This window comes from Delphinus delphis, chromosome 19 (assembly GCF_949987515.2).
Source record: "Delphinus delphis chromosome 19, mDelDel1.2, whole genome shotgun sequence".
NCBI classification, from domain to species: Eukaryota; Metazoa; Chordata; class Mammalia; order Artiodactyla; family Delphinidae; genus Delphinus; species Delphinus delphis.
The window spans coordinates 24,986,466-24,999,568 of NC_082701.1; the positions used below are offsets into that span (position 1 = coordinate 24,986,466).

General features: G+C 56.1%; 2 protein-coding genes across 29 annotated transcripts in view; both read left to right on the forward strand.

Moving 5' to 3' along the window:
• CACNA1G (calcium voltage-gated channel subunit alpha1 G) overlaps nucleotides 1-1,573 on the forward strand; it is a 62,588-nt gene extending 61,015 nt beyond the window's left edge. For 25 of the 28 annotated variants that reach the window (XM_059996749.1, XM_059996751.1, XM_059996740.1 and 22 more), the window contains one exon: nucleotides 200-1,573. In XM_059996749.1, coding sequence (XP_059852732.1) covers nucleotides 200-940 — 741 coding nt within the window. In that variant the 3' untranslated portion in view covers nucleotides 941-1,573. The remainder of the gene's footprint in view (nucleotides 1-199) is intronic. The other 3 variants (XM_059996767.1, XM_059996766.1, XM_059996768.1) reach the window with 1 other exon arrangement.
• A 7,336-nt stretch (nucleotides 1,574-8,909) lies between these two features.
• Nucleotides 8,910-13,103, forward strand: part of ABCC3 (ATP binding cassette subfamily C member 3) — a 43,888-nt gene continuing 39,694 nt past the window's right edge. The window contains exon 1 of the mRNA XM_059997627.1: nucleotides 8,910-8,964. Coding sequence (XP_059853610.1) covers nucleotides 8,935-8,964 — 30 coding nt within the window. The 5' untranslated portion in view covers nucleotides 8,910-8,934. The remainder of the gene's footprint in view (nucleotides 8,965-13,103) is intronic.

Genomic DNA, 13,103 nt, shown 5'->3' on the forward strand with positions numbered 1-13,103 from the left:
GGGGGCACAGTGGACAACAGAGGTCAGACTGCGTATGACCCGCATCTCCCAACAAGAGCAGATACTGGTACCCCTGCCTAGGGTGGTCCTGCCTGAAACTCCATGGAGCGGGGGAGGAGGGGCTCTCTGACCTGCCAAGTGGGACAGTTCACAGGGGAGAGGAAGCCCCTGGGCTGAGCCCTCGCCCCACCCCATACAGGCAGCAATAAGGACGGATTCCCTGGACGTTCAGGGCCTGGACAGCAGGGAAGACCTGCTGTCAGAGGTGAGCGGGCCCTCCCCGCCGCTGGCCGGGGCCTCCTCCTTCTGGGGCCGCTCCAGCGCCCAGGCGCAGCAGCATTCCCACGGCCAGAGCAAGATCTCGAAGCACATGCCCCCGTCAGCCCCCTGCCCGGGCCCAGAACCCACGTGGAGCAAGGGCCCATCAGAGATCAGAAGCAGCTTAGAGCTGGACACGGAGCTGAGCTGGATTTCGGGAGACCTCCTGCCTGTGGGCAGCCAGGAGGAAGCCCCGTCCCCACGGGACCTCAAGAAGTGCTACAGCGTGGAGGCCCGCAGCTGCCCGCGCCGGCCTGCGTCCTGGCTGGATGCACAGAGGAGGCACTCCATCGCCGTCAGCTGCCTGGACAGTGGCTCCCAGCCCCGCCTGGGCCCTGGCTCCTCTAGCCTCAGGGGTCAGCCTCTTGGGGGACCTGGGAGCCGGCCCAAGAAGAAACTCAGCCCGCCCAGTATCTCCATAGAACCCCCAGAGAGCCAGAGCCAGGGCCCTCGGCCCCCACCCAGCCCTGGTGTCTGCCTCCGCCGGAGGGCTCCATCCAGCGACTCCAAGGAACCCTCGGCCTCCGGCCCTCCCGACAGCATGGCTGCCTCGCCCCCCCCAAAGAAAGACGTGCTGAGTCTCTCTGGTTTATCCTCTGACCCAGCAGACCTGGACCCCTGAGTCCTGCCCTACTCTCCCACTCACCTTTCTCCACTGGGTGCCAAATCGTAGCTCCTCCTCCTGGGCTATACTCCTGAAAAGTTCCATATGGACACCCTCCTCGCCTCAGTGGCCCTGGGCACCGGCAAGCGGAATTTCCAGAGTTGAAAGCAGCAGCCGTGGCCACCCTGCTCCAGGCTGAGAGAGACAGGCCCAGTGGAGCTGAGGTTCCCGACACCAGGAGCTGTTGGGAGAAAGCAATACGTTTGTGCAGAATCTCTATGTATATTCTATTTTATTAAATTAATTGAATCTAGTATTTGCGGGATGTACAACATTTTGTGACTGAAGAGACTTGTTTCCTCCTGCTTTTATGTGTCTCAGAATATTTTTGAGGCGAAGGCGTCTGTCTCTTGGCTATTTTAACCTAAAATAACTAATCTAGTTATATTCCCTCTTCTTGCAAAGCACAAGCTGGGACCGGGAGTGCATTACAGCCCTGGTGGGGGCCCATCTTCAGTGGAGAGCGAGAACCATTTTGGAAACTGTAATGTAACTTATTTTTTCCTTTAACCTCGTCATCATTTTCTCTAGGAGAAAAAAAGAAAAAAATAAGATTTTACAAATGAAATGGAACCTTTTTATATATACATACATACATATCTATATCTATATCTATAATAAAGTAATTTTCCAAAATAAAAAGTTAATCACGGTCCAAAGTAAAAGCAAAAGGGACAGAATTAGGCATTTCCAGATGGCACTGGAGAGAGATTCCTGGAGATGGGGAGTGGGTGGTGGGGAGGGAAGGGTCAGAGCTGCCTCTGTGTGCGTGTGTGTGTGTGCGTGTGTGTGTGTGTGTGTGTGTGTGTGTGTGTGTGTGCGCGCGCCAGAGAGAGAGAGAGATGCTACACGCCTCTCCCCAGAGGGCTGCAATCTTGCAGCCTGGCCTCCCAGGGTGGAGAGAAGCCTCCCAGGGTGGAGAGAAGCCCCTCTGCCGCCTGGCCTCCCAGGGTGGAGAGAAGCCTCCCAGGGTGGAGAGAAGCCCCTCTGCCGCCTGGCCTCCCAGGGGTAAGGGAGGAGAGAAGCCCCTCTGCCGCCTGGCCTCCCAGGGGTAAGGGAGGAGAGAAGCCCCTCTGCCGCCTGGCCTCCCAGGGGTAAGGGAGGAGAGAAGCCCCTCTGCCGCCTGGCCTCCCAGGGGTAAGGGAGGAGAGAAGCCCCTCTGCCGCCTGGCCTCCCAGGGGTAAGGGGGGAGAGAAGCCCCTCTGCCGCCTGGCCTCCCAGGGGTAAGAGGAGAGAAGCCCCTCTGCCGCCTGGCCTCCCAGGGGTAAGGGAGGAGAGAAGCCCCTCTGCCGCCTGGCCTCCCAGGGGTAAGGGAGGAGAGAAGCCCCTCTGCCGGTGGCAGGCCCGATGAGCAGAGTGTACTCCTGCTTCTGTCAAAGGTTTATCTCTTCCCCTTAGCCAGGCAGCTCTGCGAATGTGAGTGATTCCAGATTAACTCTTATTTCTGCTGACAGCTATCAGCCCCACGGCGAAAGCTGGAAATGGGCATAATGAAGCTGTTTTGGTTAATGGGGCCGACTGAGGCTGGGGGAGGCGCGTCAGCTGCGGCAATGGGGTTTTGTGAGGTGCAGGGAAGGAGGCAAATGCTTCTGGGTTTCCCTTCCTCAGGCTTCAGCCCGGGTGACGTGAGGAGGGCGGGGGGCACTGACCGGTACTGGCACTGCGGGCACTGCCCCATCAAGGCTGCCAAAGGGATTCAGCTATATAAACAGCGAGCTGCTCCCTGCTGAGATGGAGGGGGCCAGGGCCAGGACCTCCCAGTGGAGTTGATAGGGTGGGGCAGCCAGGCTACTGGAGTGGGGAGCTGGCCCCCTGGGGGGTGATGAATGAGCACCATCAAGGAGTTTACACGGTCTGCTGCTGCCTGCCCAGTGGGAGCTCCCAGAGGAGGGAGGGGGCGAAGGCAGCCCAGCAGGCAGAGGGGAGGAAGGGGAGAGGAGGAGGGGCCAGCGGCACAGCCCAGAACCTCCTGTCTGGGCTACCATGGGCAATATTCTTTTGTCTGAAACCCTGGTGCCAAGGGCACCAACCACAGACTCATCCGTTCTGTCCCTGCCAGCTACCCCCAAACATCCACCTCAACCCCACCCCCTTGAACACCCTTACCCCTTACCCCCAGCACCTTCAAACCCCAGGACGCTTGAAACCTCAAAGGCAGCTTAGGTTTGGAAGCCCTCCCCCACAGCCCCCATCTGAACCTGGGATCCTGGGGAAGTTGGGGGAGGCTACTGGATGGTTGGCCCCGGAAGTTTTGTCCCACCCAGTATTTTCTAAGCTGGTGAAAGTTTTTCTAATTGCTCTTTTGGACGGAAATGACACTGCTCCTTGAAGCAAACACCTGGATTTATCCTCTGAGGGTGTGAAATAGCGTGAAAGCTTTTCCTCTGGCCTCCTCGGGTGGGGAGGGGAGGGTGCAGTAGGAACTGCCTTCCTTAAAAAAAAAAACGAAAGAAAAGCAAATCTACACAAAATTCCTAGAGTTGTGTCACCTGGGTCTGCAGATTAAGCTTTTATATTTTGGTAACGTTCTGTAGCTGTCTATTCCTTAATGAGGGTAGGAAATTTGGAGAGGATGCTCTGGGGTCTTTTTTTTCATCTAATGGTTAGAGGACTCTGGGTCAAGGTGAAGCCGGAGAACTGGGCTGCTACCCGCTCCCCTCCACCCCAGACTTCCGAACCACCCTCTGCCCTGAGGATTCCTCAGAGGAGTGGATATGTGGATATCTGAGGGGAGAGAATTGCGGCCTCTCCACCAAAAATGTAAAATCTTTATCAATGATGGAAGCTGTTGTGTCTCATTAAAAGGGTTTTGAAGTGGAAATAATAATCTCATTAACAGTAGTAATAATAACAAGGATACTAACCTCATGATGCTTGTCTGGATGGTTATTTGATTCTGCTCTAGGATACATCAGCGGTGGGGAGTGAAGGCATCTGAAGGAGGCTGGGGTGGAGGCAGCAGGTCTTGGATTAGGGCCTCCAGGACAGGGCTGGCACTGGCCGGGAGCTTCAGGGATGTGGGGGCTTTTGGAGGTAAGAACATCTACGCTGCACTTCTGCTCTCAGCCTCCTCCTTGTGGGTTCAGAGGGAACTGTGTTAACAGCTGCAGGCCTCCACCTCGGGCTTGCCTGTTTCTGCTTCCTCCACCTCAAGACTCCAGGAAAAGGTCTACCTGGGGGCGGGGGGACTAGGAAGCGGAGCGAGCAGAGCAGGTGCTAAAAACAAATCTGAGGCTCGTCTGCAGTATCTCCCTTATTTCTCACAATACCCTAGCAAGGGAAGTACCACGGCTATCATCTTCCCATGATGCAATGGGTTCAGATAGGTTAAGTGACTTTGCCCAAGATCACACAGCCAGGAAATGGTGGAGCTGAGCTTTGAATCTTGACCTGGCCAACCGCCAGACAGCTGGCCTCACACTACCCCAGCCTCTTTTCCATTGTGGAAGGAATGGGACATGGTGTTAGGAGTCCTGATCACAAAACGACTTGCCAAGGAGGACTTTTCCAAAGCAGTCACATTTGTGTTCATGGAAATGTGCTCCTGAGCTCCCAGTTTGGTGTCCTCGGAGGCTTAGAGGAGCCCATATTGTGTGGAGACAGGCTTGAGCACAAGAGAAGGTGTCCCTCAGCTCCAGGTGCTTGACCAAGAGATGGCCAAGTCTGACTCTGCAATTACCAAGTTTCCCAGGCACCATCTTTCCCTGGCAAAATGCTGCCCTTGAACCTCAAAGCACCTGCTCTCCTTCTCCTCCTCCCACCCCCTCCCTTATTTCTTTCTGTCCTCTCCCCTGCCCCCCCCAGACCTCTCTCACTTTTCAAACATTTTCGCCTCCATCGTCACCCCTAATCCCCACCCATCACAGCCCAGTGCCCCATGACCTCCTCTCACCTTTCCTGTGGGGGGTGGGGGGGGGAGGTGGGTGGAGAGCTGGCAACAGCAGTGCAGTGAGGGCATCAAACACCAGGTGGCAGCAACAAGGCACCTTCACCTGGTGCCACCCTGGTGCCCCTTCTGTAGAGGGACCTAGCCAGGGAGAGGACACCAACACTGATGGACACCTTCTGCAGACAGGTGCTGTGTGCAGCCCCCGTAGAAGGAAACAGGCTTGCAGAGCCCAGTGAAGGACTCATCTGTGTGTGGGGAATCCCAGCCATTGGAGTGCTGAGCCCATGGTGCCCAGTGATCCCAGCCCACAGCCAGTGGACCCAGGACTAATCCAGGACAGTGGTTGCCAGGAGAGGAATTACCTCTCAAAAGCGAATTTAGTTGTGGGCTGGCACCCTGCTCTGAGGACACGGCAAGACAGGCCAAGGAGGTGATTGCTCCAGCAAGCATCGATGAGGGAATTCTGCTAAGAACTTCAGAATTCTGTGTGTCTTAGCACTGGTCCAGGTGTGGGAGATGCTGACCGTGGCCCACGGAGCTAATTAACTGGTCCAGGTGTGGGAGATGCTGGCCGTGGCCCACGGTGCTAATTAATTCTTCTTGCTTTGAAAACTCCTGAAGCAGGCACGGGAGCCAGTGCTCACACACCTGCCAAATCAGATCAAAGCGCAGATTGGGGGCAGGAGGCAGCCTTGCAGAGGCCACAGGTGGGGCCGATGTAGGCCCCACCAGGCTGGGGTCTGGAGGAAAGAGGCCCCGCCCCACGGCATAAGAGGAGAGAGCTGGCGTTTGAGAGCTGGGGGCCGCTTTGGAGCTACTCCAGACCTTCAAGGAGCCGTGGGGTAAAAGGAGCCAGGAGGTGAGTGGAGGGGAGAGCTAGCAGCCTTCACTGTTCCACACCCTTCCCCCGTCCTGTCAGTTCCCACCTGACTCTCCCCATTTGCAGCATTTCCTGTCCCTGGGTCTCCCTGACCCCCACTTGCTCTGCTTTCTTCTCTCTGCTGTCATTCCTGCTCGAAACTGTAGCTTGCAATTATCTTATCTTTCCATCTTTCTGCCAGGAAACTCAGGATGCTGAGTTCCCCGGGGATGCTCACTGGCAGGGGAGAGGCAGCACAGTCTGTGTGCGTCCTGTGTGGAGCTGCAGTCATTCGAGGAGAGAGGATGGGGCTGGGATCATTAAAGCTGGGGGATGTCAGTTGCCGGCCAACCCACAGGTCTTTATGGCTCCTCTCAGGACCCTCAAGCTGGAAACGTCTTTGTTCTGAAAACTCAAAAGCAGAGTGGACAGTGCCCACTGCTGGGACTGTACCTAATGCTACAGTGGCCTTGCTACTTATGACCTCTTCTAAGGACACAGGATGCTTGTTTAGTCAGTCAACAAACATTTTCTAAAGACCAACTTTGCCAGGCACTGTCCTGGGTGCTGAGGATACAGTGATAAACAAGATTGTCCTTAAGATGGTCCCTATCCTTAAGAGGTTTGCAGTCTTTTGGGGGAGATAAGCAAGACAATCAGTGACAGAGTACAGGGAGGGAGGGAGGGCTGTGCAGAGGAAGGGCCCCTAGCCCAGGACTGGGGTGGGGGAGGTTCAAGGAGGGCTTGGGGGAGGGGGGTTTGAGTAAAATCCTCAAGAATGAGTAGCGTTTGTCAGGTGCAGAAAGGGAGGTGAGGCACAGGGAGGAGAGTACGCCAAGCAGTCTTGAGAGGGGCGGGGCATGAGTGCAACAGCTAAGGATACAGGAAATGCATCCTGCCCCGAGGATGCATGGAGATAGCCCAGCCTTCAGAGACACGGAGCTCATCCTGCCTCTGCCAGGATAAGACAACTCAGGGCCTCACTTTTCTTGCTCTGTTGAGAACAACCAAAACCGTAATGTCCTAGGAATAGCGTAGTTGTTATTCAACGGCTGTGTGAAAGGGGCCACATTCCGCGAGGGGCCGGGAAGGACAAACTCCCAATGAGTGCCTCAAGAGAGACGAGACGGGAGGAGGCGAGGATTGCCAGGTCTCCCACCACGATCTCGGAGGTTCCCACCCAATGTCGCAGGCTTGGGCGTGGCTCTCCGGTAGCAAGATGAGAAGGCTGGGGCCAAAGAGGAAGGTGCTGCAGCCACAATGCTGAAGACAGGACCCAAGCGTCCTAGCCCCAGACTCGAGGAAGGGTTAGTGGAAGATTCCCAGCTGCTCCCCATAGAAGCCTAGATCAGCAGGGCAGGAAGAGACCTTAGATGGCATCTTGTCCAAGTTGCTCAAGAAAATGAGTCCCAGGGACATCAAGGGGCTCGTCACACAGTATACTAAGGTTCTCCCCAAAGTGTGGGGGGGCGTTGGAGGTGACTCAGTCAATCCTTGCCCTCAGGAACTTCACAGACTGGCAGAGAAGACAGATTCTTCGCAACTAAATATAACCCAAGACACACTGCTACAAGAGTGTGAAAGCTCTATAGAGTCTGGCTCAGAGACGGAGGGGGCTGGGAGACTGGGTGAGTGGAGGGCAGGGGTGCAGACAAAGGGCTGAGAGGATTGCCCAGTGGTGGGGGAGAAGCCCCCAGTCCACTGCCTGCGGAAGGGAGAGCCTTGTCTACCCTGCTCCCACCCCCACCTCATGCCGGGCTCAGATCTCTGCTCTGATAGCCCATGGCTGAAGAGACTTCCTTCCGGTGACTTCCTGCCTGCCCAGAGGGACAGGAGATGGCTTCTGCTTCTGTGCTATCTTCCTGGCACCCACCCACACCGGCTGCTGAGCAGCCAAGCAGGAAAACGCATTGTTTTAAGAACGAGGGCGGGGAAGGGATCACCTGGGCAGACCCTGCAGACAAGAACAAGGTCGGGAGGCAAGGGCAGAGGAGAGCTGGGCCGGGGGAAGAGGTGCCGGAGGAACGGGGGATTCCTTCTCAACCCCGAGAGGGGTGGTGAATTGGCTTCTGGGATCCCTTTAGGGAAGAGAGGATGACTGGGGGAGTGGAAAATGGAGGGAGGGAGGGAGCGGTCCCAGCATGGCCAAGCTGTGGCAAGCAGGAGAAGGAGGCCATTGACCCCAAAGCCGTGTTACTGATGCGGGATGTGGAGACTCAGTCTCAGGAGGAATGTGCTAATGTGGGGCGTTTCCTGGGGCCTTACCTGCCCATCCCCCACCCTTACCAGGCTGAAGTGGAGGAAACCAACGCAAGGTGGATGCCTACTGAATGTGCCAGGAGATACGCCTGCTGCTTTACGTACCTTTCCCATTCAATCCTCAGAGCAACCCTGTGACATAGGTACTATGATTATGCCTGTTTTACAGATATGGAAGTGGAGGCAGAGAGTGGTGCTGGGGCAGCAGGTACAAAATCAGGGAGGGACAGAACCACAGGCAGGCAGCAGTTTAAGAGGATCATGGGAAGCCACCATCTGGATGATGCTGGGACCCCCTCCCATCCCCCCCTCCTTAGGTGTACACACACACACACACACACACACACACGCACACACGCACACACACACACACACACACACACACGCACGCACTTTCTGTGTTGGTGTCTGCCAGTTCCCGGACAACTTGTGGGGCAGAGGTAGCCTCTGGATTTTCTGGGCACACAGCTCTTCCCATTTCACAGATGGGGAGACTGACATTCAGAGATGAACGTGACAAGGATTTATTCACGGAGGGAGTCTTGCTAAGTCCCTTTTCATGTCCCTAGACTCCTGGGGGCCACCCGCCCCCCACTCCCCGCAGAGTCGTGCGCGGTGGGAAGCGGGGTGTGTCCCTTGGAAACAGACCCTGCTCCAGCCCTATCAGCCTCATCTTTCCGGGGCATCTCTCCGGCGCGGCCCAGTGGCCACCCGAAGGGCTTGTCACTGTGTCAATGGCCCGCCGCCACTGTCCCAAAATCCGTCTGGGAACCGCAGTTTCTTAGAGGCGCTGTCTCAATTCGACCCAAAGGGCCTGGGGGAAGGGCTTGGAGGGGCGGGCCGGGGCGGAGGGCGGGGCTGGAGGCGGCTCTGGGCGGGGTCTAGGTCTGTCCCCCGGGCTGGTAGAGACCGTGCTCGCTGTCCTCGCGGCCGAGCTCCGGCCCCATGGATGCTCTGTGCGGCTCCAAGTTCTGGGTAAGGAGGTGTCCCGGTACTGAAGGCGCGCACCGGCGAGCCCTTAGACAGACCCGGGGAGGGGGCGATGTGATGCCAGGAGGGGGCCTGGTGGCGCCGCCCAGAGCCAGGTCCCTAGTGGCCTTCAGGACCTGCCCTGTCCTCCCCAGCCACGTGGGAGAGCCTGGGAAAGCCAAGTACTAGGCTCCTGGAGGGCTTGGTGGGTGGCACCCTGAATTCAGAAGGTGCCCGCACTTGCCGCCTCACCGCAGTCCCTGTCTGGGGCTGGCCGCAGGGTGCAGAAGTGGCATTTCCCCATTACTAGATCCTGATGATACTTCAGCGCCTGCCCCGTAGACTAGGACTTGGATGCCCACTCCCACAGCCGGTCAACCAGGTGCTTTGGGAGCCTGGCTCCACTGGGCTTCCCCCTTCTTAAACGGTTCCTGCCTGCTTGGGAGAGGTTCCTTCTTTCCTCTGGGCAAGAGCCACCAGAGAGGAGGTGATCCTCACTGCACCAGCCTCAGGAAGGAGAGGCAGACCTCACTCTGCAGGCAGGCCCTTACAGGTATAGGATAGCAGGATTTCCTGGTCCCACCCTCTCCGTTTACAGATGGGGAAGGCGAGGCCTAGAGACTTGCTCAAAGTCAGCCAGTTAGAGGAGCGCAGAGCTGGGATAGAAAAGCAGGCCTTTTCACGCACACGCCAAGTCCCTCCTAAGACATCAGGCTACTTTTCAGGCTGCTGAGTCCAGACCCCCAGCATAGTGAGTGCGGTCCATGCAGACAGCGCAAGAGCTTCCTACAGCCTTCAGAATCTACTCACAGCAGCTCCCGTGACCATCACTGCAGCTCTGGGAGGCAAGTGGTGGTGCGTCTCCATTTCACAGATGAGCTCAGATTCAAGGGGCTTGTCGGTGATCGTCCGGGGGCTGCCCAGCATGGGCTGGTCTCAAATCCAGGGCCTCAGAATCCCAATCTCTACATCTTTTTGCCATTTCAAGTATTCGTACATATGTGCTTGGTGTTGTGTGTGCCCAGTGTGTGTTACCCATGGGTGGGTGCTTGTGTGGCTGTGTGTGCATGTGTGTGTGCCCATGTGTGTACATAAGTGTGTGTATACAGTCAGGAACCCCACTCTTGGGCTGTGTTTGGGCTGTACTGAGGGGGGTTACATGAATTTTTGAAATGTGGGGCAATGGAATACCTGTAAAAAATATCTTTGGGGATCTCTTTTTTTTTTTTTTTTTGCTGTACGCGGGCCTCTCACTGTTGTGGCCTCTCCCGTTGCGGAGCACAGACTCCGGACGCGCAGGCCCAGCGGCCATGGCTCACTGGCCCAGCCGCTCCGCGGCATGTGGGATCTTCCCGGACCGGGGCACGAACCCGTGTCCCCTGCACCGGCAGGCGGACTCTCAACCACTGCGCCACCAGGGAAGCCCAGGGATCTCTGTTATTCTCTGGGTCACTAAATGGTTAATCAGAGATGGTGCAACTTCTCTGAGGCTGCCCTTGTCGCCACAGGAGCCCCGTCTGTCATCCAGCCTGGCCTGGTCACATGCTGCCAGCGTCCAGAGTTTGTCCCTTTGGCTCAAGAGTAGACTTCCTCTCACTGCCACCTGAGCCTGGCTGATGTGGCTACAGCGTGGTCGCGGTGTCCGAGGTGGTCAGGCGCAGGACTTGTAAATTAAGGGAGCAGATGTGCCCAAGCCTCAAGTGCAAGGGCCCCCTGTTCCTGGGTGGACAGTTAACCCTGAGAGCTTAGGACTGTCCAGGGACAGGCTTCGAGGGACCGGGAGTTGGGGAACTCAGGACTCCCTCCCTGTTCTCTGCTTAGAGATCCTTTGGTTCTACCCTTCCATGATACTGTGGAATCGAGTGTCAGAGCTTGGGGGCTTGGAGCAGCTGGCCCTGCCCCTCATCACAGAGCTGGGGAAACTGAAGGAATGGACTTGTCAAGGTCACATGACAATCAGCTACGGAGTGCTGGACTGGGAAACAGGACCCTGAGGTATGGCTCCAACTTTGCCAGTGCCTGACTGTGAACATCTGGGCTTCCGGACTCCCCGAACCTGAACTTCCTGTTGCTCAAGAGCTGTGTGTACCTCCTCGGAGAACCTCAGGGTCCGTGGGAGGCTCGGCTATGTTAGGTCCAAGGGATGACTGTCTACCGTGGATACCTCAAATGACAAGGGAACTGACCACTCCTCTTCCCGACCTCAACGTCTAAGCACCTTCCATCTTCCACATTATCTTCTTGGCTCCTGAAAGCTGTTCCAGGCTGTACCCAGTGTGGCTGGTGACTGGAGGTGGAGTGGGAAGAAACCAGGAAGGTTCCCAGCTCATCCTCTGAGGGTTTGCAGAGCTGAAACAAGGGAGGCAGTGTCTGAAGCCCAGAGGCTGGAGCTATAACTTTAGCTCTAACTCAGTTACCACAAATGCCTGGAGTTCAGGGCTACTCATTGCTGCTGTGCTAGTTTGCGTCTCTTTTTCATTGTATATTATTCAGGTATACTTGGCCCTGAACCTTTTATCTTAGGGGCCTGTGGGTGACCCACCTTGTTGGAAGTAGTTCAGGGAAGCCAGGAGATACCTGAGCCAAGGGTGAAAAGGTAGGGGAGGGGGACATGATTCAGGCCCCTCTGGGCCACTCGTTTACTCTATCAAGCCTTTTTTTTTTTTTAATTTATTTATTTTTGGCTGCGTTGCTGTGCGTGGGCTTTCTCTAGTTGCGGCGAGCGGGGGCTACTCTTCGTTGCGGTGCACAGGCTTCTCATTGCAGTGTCTTCTCTTGTTGTGGAACACAGGCTCTAGGCGCGCGGGCTTCAGTAGTCGTGGCTCATGGGCTCTAGAGTGCAGGCTCAGTAGTTGTGATGCATGGGCTCAGTAGTTGTGGCGCGCAGGCTCAGTAGTTGTGGCGCACGGGCTTAGCTGCTCCGCGGCATGTGGGATCTTCCTGGACCAGGGCTTGAACCCGTGTCCCCTGCATTGGCAGGTGGATTCTTAACCACTGCGCCACGAGGGAAGTCCCTACCAAGGCTTTTTTGCTAGCTCATCTTCACAGCCTCAGTTTTTCCATCTGTGAAATGGGGAAATAACCCATCTCTTAACTACCTCACAAGACTGTTGTGGAGATCAAATAAGATAGGGAATGTGAAATGATTTGAGAACTTAAAACTCTCTGTTGGTGACAGGTCATGATATTCCTGGGAAGAGGAATAAAGAGAAAGAGATATGAGGTTAGAAGGAGATGTTAGGTTTGGGAAGACCTACAAAAAAGGGGCTGGCATGGCTGTTGGGCCATGGGCTCCCATTTCAGCTGTTTGCTGGGGAATTTGTGGCTAAATCCACCCACCTCAGCCCCAGCTAAATGTGAGGGCAGGAGCCCCAGGGGACCCACGGACATGCACGCACACACACTGTGTACTGAGTGAGTGACTTATCCTTTCTTTGACTCTCTCTCTTACCTCTACCCACTTTGGGGTGGAATACCAACATCTCTGATTATGCTTGGGAGTTTCATGGGAAATAAATTGCAAGAGAATGAACTGTGATCAAACAGCCCAGCCATCATGGAGCCAGAGATGCCTCTAGAACAAAGAAGTTGGAAGTGTCCCTTTGCTGCACCTCATTGCCCCCTGCCTGGAGGATTACTCCGTTCTGAGCAATGGAGTTGGGCAGCACCAGTGGTGAAGAGAGTTCACAGAGGAAGGGCCTGGGGCTGTTTGCCCTCGGGAGGTCTTGACCTGTTTGCAGAATTAGTTTTCATCTGACGGGCTCCAGGAAGTTCCTGGGAGGCTGACTCGGCTCAGAAATCCAAAGGTCCTAACCAAAAAACTGGCAGAGGCAGGGCCCCTGAGGTTAGGCCGGTGGGTAGGAGGCAGACACCCCTCAGCCTCCTGGACACCAAACCCCACCCCCACCAGGAACCCAGTCCTCCCTGCCAGGCCAGGACCACTAGAATCCCTTCTCTCCATCCCATCTGGGGCAACAAAGCTGGTGCTAGACCACTTTGAGCCTCTGAGCTTCTGGCTTCTGGAAGAAAGATTTTGTCCCTTGTGGCCTTAGGCTGACCTCTCCCAAGCCCTACTGCTCCCCGACTGCCCTGGACCTGGTCTGGAGGGCTGGAGACTTAGGAAAGGAAGTGAGTCAAGGAAGTGG